The 8,908-nt window shown below is 39.2% G+C and overlaps 1 protein-coding gene across 1 annotated transcript; it reads left to right on the top strand.

The window, feature by feature from the left end:
• The first annotated feature begins 959 nt into the window (after positions 1-959).
• On the top strand, positions 960-8,668 carry LOC123322886 (histone H4-like). The gene is made up of 2 exons (XM_044910957.1): positions 960-967; positions 8,303-8,668. Exons 1-2 carry the CDS (start codon positions 960-962, stop codon positions 8,616-8,618), a joined length of 324 nt encoding a protein of 107 aa, XP_044766892.1. The 3' UTR covers positions 8,619-8,668.
• The last annotated feature ends 240 nt before the right edge of the window (positions 8,669-8,908 follow it).

Below are 8,908 nucleotides of genomic sequence, written 5' to 3'. Positions count from 1 at the left end.
TAACTCCAGAACTAACTAACAGATAACTAAGTCAACCCCGAAACTTGGAATAAACAGAAAAGAATTGAAAATCATGCAAATTTACACATGTCATGTCAAAATTATCAAATGACGCATGTGACAACTACGAAATGTTTCCTACTGGGGCGAGCTCTACAAATCAAAGATAATACACACCGTTTTCTCTCTCACTATGCTGTATCTTGGTGTGTAATATCTTTGCTACAAATGCTTTCCCATAATTGAACGAAGAGAGACTTATGGAAGATACATAGACATAGAGACATGGACTGAGCAATGCCAGCATGAAATTGGCTATTTATTAGAAAGAGAGAAAAGCTCGTCGGGACATACCTTTCTCTTTTTTGTTCACATAGAGGTGAGTGTAGACCAATCAAAATTCTAGAAAAAGACAACTGCATTCCCGACGTGTTTTTCTCTCTGTCACTATTTTTGACCGTATTTCATGCATAGATATAAAGGGAAGGCACAGTCCATGTCTCTATGTCTATGGGAAGATAACACAAGAGAGAGAGATGCACGAATTCCTTAAAATGGGACAGATTTCACTGCCAAGTTAACCAGGAGCGACTAGAAACAAAAGATATTACACACCAAGATAGAGCATAGTGAGAGAGGAAACGTCCTCGAAAAAAGATAGCTTATATTATATTTCATTCATATTTTGATCAAAACCAAAACAATGAACCAAATGCAACGATTGGTTGAAGGAATCGTTTTTTCCGAAGCTATCCGAATGATGCCGAATTGGCAGGGCCGTCGCTAGGGGGTAGGCAGGGTAGGCGGCCGCCTAAGGCGCTAGGATTTAGGGGCGGCATTTTGAGCTTAGACATGAAAAAAATCAACTTATGTACCGAATGAAAATAAATGCAGTTCAGTCAGCAACAACAGGAATACCAAGAAATATATTTAGGCGCGGACTCATTGGTGAACGCAATATGCAGGGGTAATAAAAAAACCATCAAAGGTGCCGCATTCGCATTCTTCTCATAAATATCCCAGACAGCCTATACGGTCCGCACTGTAGTGGCCACTTTTAAGAGTTATTTATGTTATAATATAACTTATCGAAGTTTTCGGCTTCGCTTTGATAAATATGGCCGACTACTGTTGGGTTTTTGGGGCGGCTTCATTCACATTTCCGAAATTATTTTCATTTTCAATTCTCCAATCAGAATACAGAAAGTTGATTCCGGGGTGGAGTGTGAAAGACTTCAGGAAGTATTTTATTTACATATGAATATTCAGTATTCGTACGAAAAGAAAAGAAAAGTTCAGAGTTCATTCCTGAATCAATCAATTATATTATTTATTGCTTGTGCAAAATAAGTTATCAATTTGAAAAGTTCTGTAACTCGGTATTTTTCAAGCATTGTTTCGGCAACGGGTAACAGGATAAAAATTTATAGAAAATCCTCATTTACAGTCCCTGGCCAGTTTATTAGACGCACTGAGGATTTTTTTTATATTTACTGGTATTGCTCGAGGAAAAAGCAAAATATTTGAATTTCATTTCCACAGAATGTTAGTTTCATCTACGACTCTCATTAAATTGTTCTATTTGGCATTTATTTTTGATGTTGTAGTATTAGTACTTAAGTATGAATCAGTACTATGTCTTCCAGTGGACTTCTTGCATTCTGCAGGTTCGGACGTTATTTCGATAATCCACATATGAAATCATTATCTTCGAATGCAGCAAACCGAACAATCCTGCATTGATAGTATGAAGCACTCATAGCTACACAGGGTGGCTCAGCAAAATATTAGAATTTCATGTTTAATCATCAATAAATCAATATTTTTTATTGAATATGATATATTATATGTGAAAATCATTTACAGATGAAGTATATGTAACATATACGTTCAATTTAATAATTCAATATCGAGATTTTGCATCGAATCAATGCGTCTAATAATATGGCCAGGGACTGTATGTATTCAATATTTTATATTCGTAATATCTTCAAAACTCAGAGGGTCCAGGGAATACTTTTGGGCCCTATATGGTTTGAAGAAAAATATAATTCGTTAATTTTTAGAATTTAATATGAATGTTTTCAATTTCACTATGGCATTTTGTTTTTCGGCGAAATCCTTGAGTTTTTTGCCATTTCTATTCTCTGTTATGATGGGAATTTACAGTTGAAATCTGCGATGCAGATTTCCGGGTTTGTTCCTTCCAACATGTTGTTTATCTTTTCTTCCAATAAATTGTTTTGTGATGGCTTATATGCCGAGGTAATTTCGACTCTTTGACGATTTAATTCGGCAACAATCGTCACTTTTTCTGTTTTTCCTTGTGTTTCGTCGGATCTACTTTTGAAGTAGTGTTTCAGATCTGTTCTCACCAATATTGCTACTCCTCCTCCGGTGTTTGTAATTCTGTCACATCTATTTGTTTCATAATTCATGAAATTCAGTCGTCTGTTCCGATTTATTCTTGTTTCCTATAGGGCTATAATAACAGGTTGTCTCTCTGATATTATTTCTTCTATCTCGGTTTTCCGAGTGTTGATCCCGTTTATGTTCCACGAGATTATCTAGAGGGATTTCTTCCTAATATCCGTAATGTCCATTAATTCAGTTAACTGAATAATGCTTGGAGTTTCTTTTCCATTTTCCTCTCAATTTTCAACATTATCTTGTTGAAAATTTTCTCCGTGAAGATATCTTAATCATCGGCTGATTCAGATATCTTTTTCTTCTCCTGTTGACTGTTTACAGCCCGTTTTATTGGAGGCTTCTTCTGTTCTTCTTTTTGACGAAACAAATGACTGGTGCATAAAGTGGAAAATTAAGCTCAATGGACAAAAGAGCCAAGCAATATTACTACAGAAGAGAAGACTGCGACCCACAACGAAACTGGAAGTTGACGGCGAAGAAATCGACTGGAAAAATGAAGCCAAATGTTAAGGAATAACGCTTGACAAAGGACTTACTTGGAAAAGTCATATCAAACAAGCAATCGACAAAACGAAAGCAGCGATGAATAGACTCTATCCTCTGATAGGAAGAAGCCACATGTCTAACGAGACAAAATTGAAGATAATAATCAAAGCCGTTGCTAGGCCTCAACTGACTGATGGATCAGTTGCCTGGGGTTTCGCGGCAAAGAGCCATATCAAACGAATTCAGGCCACTGAAAACAAGCTGCTTCCATGTGCAATAGATGAACCTTGGTTTGTCAGGAATAGACTTGACGGTCTCCTCATCAGAAGAGGAGCTTTCTTCTCGCGCGCGTTTAGTTGGGGGCACGCTTGGGGCCTTCGCATCCAACATTGTATCATATTTCCTTGTTGTGAAACAATTCCTTTAAAGGAATTATTTTTGGAACCCGCTACCGGTTTTGTAATTGTGGTATAAGTGGGGGATTTCGGCATATTCTTTCGGGTCATTTCCTCTCTCAAGAGGCTCATCTCACCGACCAACTGTGACACAGTTTCGGTCAGTTTGACAATTTGAGCTTTCAACTGCTTTCGTGTTCACCGTCGCTGAATTCTTCAGCATCGGTCGCTTCCATATAGGAACCCTCATTATCTGGGGTTTCCGACATGGTTTTATACTCAGATTTCTCAAAATATCAAGCAATTTGAAAATAATAAAATATTCAGGAATCTTCAATGAAATAGTCTAATATAAAACTATGGTATAAAGCCAACAGTTTCCTAAGCTATGAGAAAAATCAGAAAAAAAAAGATACGAAAAATAAGCTCACCTGATGTTTTCTGCAGTACCAACGAAAAACAAATTCTGGACACTGGTGACGGGAACTTACTCTCCGACCAGTATTTATAAACTACAGCCGCCCCCACAGTAATTCCGTAGCATCCAATAGATTTTTAGATACGCATTGGAACGGCAACTTTGTAACGGGTTTAGTTCACAAAAGAGTTTAATCTCAAACGCCAGCTATTCTTCCAATTGTTTGATATTTTGAGATTTTCGAGTATAAAACCATGTCGGAAACCTCAGATAATGAGGGTTCCTACATGGAAGCGACCGATGCTGAAGAATTCAGCGAAGGCGAACACGAGGAGCTTGTAAAGCTCAGAGAAGAAAATGAGCAGTTGAAAGCTCAAATAGTCAAACTGACTGAAACTGTGTCACAGTTGGTCGGTGAGATGCGCCTCTCGAGGGAGGAAATGACCCGCAATAATATGCCGAAATCTCCCACTTACGCCGCAATCACAAAGCCGGTAGCGGGTTCCAAAAATAATTCCCTTAAAGGAATTGTTTCACAACCCGAAACAAGGAAAAATGATTCAACGCAGGTTGCGAAGGCCCCAAACGCGCCCCCAACTAAACGCGCGCGAAAAGAAAGCTCATCTTCTGATGAGGAGACTGTCAAGAAGGCAACGGAAGTGCCTAAAAGAGATAAAATTCCACCCATCACAATGATGGGCACCTCAGATTGGGTAGAGACATCTAAAGCTCTCTACACAAAAAGGATAGACTACAACCGCGCAACTGTAGTTAAAGACGGTATAAAAACCTTCGCGTCAACCGTAGATGATTTTAGAAAAATTACGAAATTCTGCGAGCAGCGTGTTAAAGAATTTTTTACCTACCGAATGGAGGAGGAGAAGAAGATATATGCCGTCATTAGGCATTTACCAATCGACGCTGATCTTGCGTTGATTAAGGACGGCCTGATATTCCAGGGAATATCAGACGCTGAGGTGTCCAGAATGACATCGAACAAGACGAAGAAGCCCATACCTCTCTACCTGGTTAAAACCCAGAAAAAAGGAATCTTCGAAGTGAAGCGACTCTACAACCTCTGTATTGTGGTTGAACACAAAAAGAGGCCTGAAAGTCCAAGCCAGTGCTTTAGGTGTCAAACGTACGGACATGCACAGAACAAATGCTCCTTCCCGTGGAGATGCGTGAAGTGCTCAGGAAGTCATAGCACTAGCAGCAATGACTGCACACTCACCAGAAAAGGTGAAGAGAGAAATGCCACATGTGTCTTATGTGGAGAAGAGGGCCATCCAGCTAGCTACAAAGGATGTAGCGAGTTCAAGTTGGTGACCAGAAAGAAGAATTCCCGAAAATCAGCTGAACAGAAAAAGAAGGTAACAAAAACAACAACTTCTGAACAAAAAATTCAGGAAGTAGCGAAGACCCAACCTACAGAGCAGGAAAAGAAGAGGGAGACTCCAAAACCCGTTCAGAAAAAAGAAGGACAGAAGAAGCTTACAATGAAACAGGCTGTGAACAGTCAACAAGAGAAGAAAAAGATATCTGAATCAGCCGATGATTTAGATATCTTCACGGAGAAAATTTTCAACAAGATAATGTTGAAAATTGAGAGGGAAATGGAGAAAAAACTCCAAGCATTATTTAGTAAACTGAATTAATGGACCTCACCTCCTGATATTAGGAAGAAATCCCTCAAGATAATCTCGTGGAACATAAACGGGATCAACACACGGAAGGCCGAGATAGAACAAATAATATCAGAAAGACAACCTGATATTATAGCCCTACAGGAAACAAGAATAAACCGGAACAGACGACTGAATTTCATGAATTATGAAACATATAGATGTGACAGAATTACAAACACCGGAAGAGGAGTAGCAATATTGGTGAGAACAGATCTGAAACACTACTTTAAAAGTAGATCCGACGAAACACAAGGAAAAACAGAAAAAGTGACTAATGTTGCCGAATTAAATCGGCAAAGAGTCGAAATAACCTCGGCGTATAAGCCACCACAAAATAATCTATTGGAAGAAGAGATAACAACATGTTGGAAGGATCAAACCCGAAAATCTCCATCGGAGATTTCAACTGTAAATCCCCATTATGGAACAGCATAACAGAGAATAGAAATGGCAAAAAACTCAAGGATTTCGCCGAAAAACAAAATGCCATAGTGATTGGACCAGAGCTACCGACATATCTTGCTTTTGGTAGAGGAATACCATATGTAATAGATATCGCGATATTGAAAAATATAACTCAAGAATTCTCGATTGAAACTTTGGAAGATGGAACCTCAAACCACAATCCCGTCGAATTGACAATTGGAGAAGAACAAAGAGAAAAACTGATGGAAATAAGAGAATACATCAATTGGGCTAAATACAGCCATTTAATACAATCGGAAATAACAGAAATTCCAACAATAAGCACTCCAGACGATCTGGAATGTGCGGTTGATAAACTGGAAGAGATTATATTGAAAGCTTACGAAAAAAGCACGAGAAGAGTGAAGAGACCAGCACCAAGTCATCCGCATGGCGATACGCCTAAAGAAGTAAAAGATCTTATACAAGAAAATCGAAAACTCAGAAGAATATATAGGATGAATAAAAATGATCTGAATAGAAGGAACCTCAACCGACATAGCCAAGTTCTGAAAAATGCCCTGAAAGATCTAAGAACAAGCAGATGGAACAAAAGGGTTCAAGAACTGAATACAATCGATCATTCTGCATGGAGAATGCAAAAAAGCCTACGAGGAGAAAACACTAAAATTCCACCCCTACACGGAGAAAGGGGAATGGAGTATACCAATACTGATAAGGCAGATGCATTGGCGGACTCGATCGAACGAGAATCGAGAATAAATTACAGGATAGACGACGATAATGAAGATTTGGAAGAACTGGTTGAAGAAAATGATGAAGAAATGGATGAATTACCAGCGACTGCTGAAATAGACAAGCCAACATCGCCAAATGAAATCAGGGAAATAATTAGAAGTTTGAAGAAGAGGAAAGCTCCCGGAAGCGATAAAATAACGAATGTTATGTTAAAGAAATTACCTAGAAAAGGTATAGCCGCTCTAACAAATATCGCGAATGGAATTATGAGGACAGAACACTACCCAGAAAAATGGAAAACAGCAGAAGTCATAGTATTCAGTAAACCATTCAAAGAGGAGAAGTTTCCACAAAACTACAGACCGATAAGTCTACTGTCGGCGTTAGGAAAAGTAGTAGAAAGAATTATCGCCACGAGGCTAAATGAGGAAACCGAAAATCTGAAACTAATACCACCAGAACAGTTCGGATTCAGAAGAGAGCATTCAACTGAACAACAATTATTAAGGCTCACAGAGTACATAACAGAGGGATTCCAAAATAAACAAGCTACAGGTCTTGTATGGCATGAAGGATTAATATATAAGATGAGATGTGCTGGATATTCGATCAAAATATGCATAAGAATGCTCCTCAACAAGAGATATAGAGGCTGGAGTACCCCAAGGATCAGTACTTGGTCCACTTCTGTACAACATATACATCCACGATATTCCGAAAAATCCAAGAACCATGCTAACGTTATATGCTGACGACACAGGCATAGCAACTCGACACCGCAACCCAGAAGTAATAGAACGAGTTCTACAAGAGACGATTGACGAAACAAATGACTGGTGCATAAAGTGGAAAATCAAGCTCAATGGACAAAAGAGCCAAGCAATATTACTACAGAAGAGAAGACTGCGACCCACAACGAAACTGAATGTTGACGGCGAAGAAATCGACTGGAAAAATGAAGCCAAATATTTAGGAATAACGCTTGACAAAGGACTTACTTGGAATAGTCATATCAAACAAGCAATCGACAAAACGAAAGCAGCGATGAATAGACTCTATCCTCTAATAGGAAGAAGAAGCCACATGTCGAAAGAGACAAAATTGAAGATAATCAAAGCCGTTGCTGGGCCTCAACTGACTTATGGATCAGTTGCCTGGGGTTTCGCGGCAAAGAGCCATATCAAAAGAATTCAGGCCACTGAAAACAAGCTGCTACGATGTGCAATAGATGCACCTTGGTTTGTCAGGAATAGACAGATTTATAAGGACCTGAAATGGGAAACCATAACGGAATTCATGAACAGAAAAGCAGAGAAATTATTCGAAACAGCGAAAAACCATCCGAATCAAGAACTCAGGAGACTAGTGGACTACGACCCAGAGGAAGACAAAAGGAGAATGCGAATTTACCGAAGGAGACCAAGAGATCAATTAAAAAGAGATTAAAATAACAACAGAAACTTATTGAAAAATTCAATAAAGTGTTAATCCAATAGAGGTTAAACACATAAATCCCAGCACGATAGTGTGCGAGAAGAAAACCGATCAAGAGATGAACGGTTTATAGGCAAATGCCCGGAACCAAAATTCAAGAAGCAGTTGAGGGTTTTTAGTGGGTCTCGAACTCAGGAGAGTGAGAAACCCCACACTGTTCCCCCTCAGGAGATGAGGGTGGTTCGACTGTCTTGCAGATTTTCCCCCTGCTACACCAAAAAAAAAAGAAAAAAAAAACGAGGTAAAGTTGGTAAAGGTTTGGGCGGCAAAGGTGGAGCCAAGCGTCATAGGAAAGTACTACGAGACAACATCCAAGGTATCACCAAACCCGCTATCAGGAGATTGGCTAGGCCTGGAGGTGTCAAGCGTATTTCTGGTCTCATTTACGAAGAAACTCGTGGAGTGTTGAAGGTGTTCCTGGAAAATGTAATCAGGGACGCTGTCACATATACCGAACATGCAAAGAGAAAAACTGTTACCGCCATGGACGTTGTATATGCCCTCAAACGTCAAGGACGTACATTGTACGGTTTCGGCGGTTGAATGAGTCATTATTCAGGTTGTAGTATAAACGGTCCTTCTCAGGACCACAACGATATAATGTTCGTTTTGTCCAATATCAATGTCGATTGCTAATAAATACTTCGGACTAAGTTCTTGAGGATATGTACGTATTATTTTACTATGATCACTAAGCCCGGTTAAGAAGAGAATCCTTCTTGGATTCTGTGGCCAAACCCTTCGTCCATCCTCAAGATAAAATTTTTTGAAATAGTTCCGATCTGAGACTCCAGGACGAGAAACCTATAAAACAATTGAAACCTCGGTACCCG

This window comes from Coccinella septempunctata, chromosome 1 (assembly GCF_907165205.1).
Source record: "Coccinella septempunctata chromosome 1, icCocSept1.1, whole genome shotgun sequence".
NCBI classification, from domain to species: Eukaryota; Metazoa; Arthropoda; class Insecta; order Coleoptera; family Coccinellidae; genus Coccinella; species Coccinella septempunctata.
Note: the sequence above shows the minus strand (reverse complement) of the source record. Positions and strands in the feature narration are given on the sequence as shown.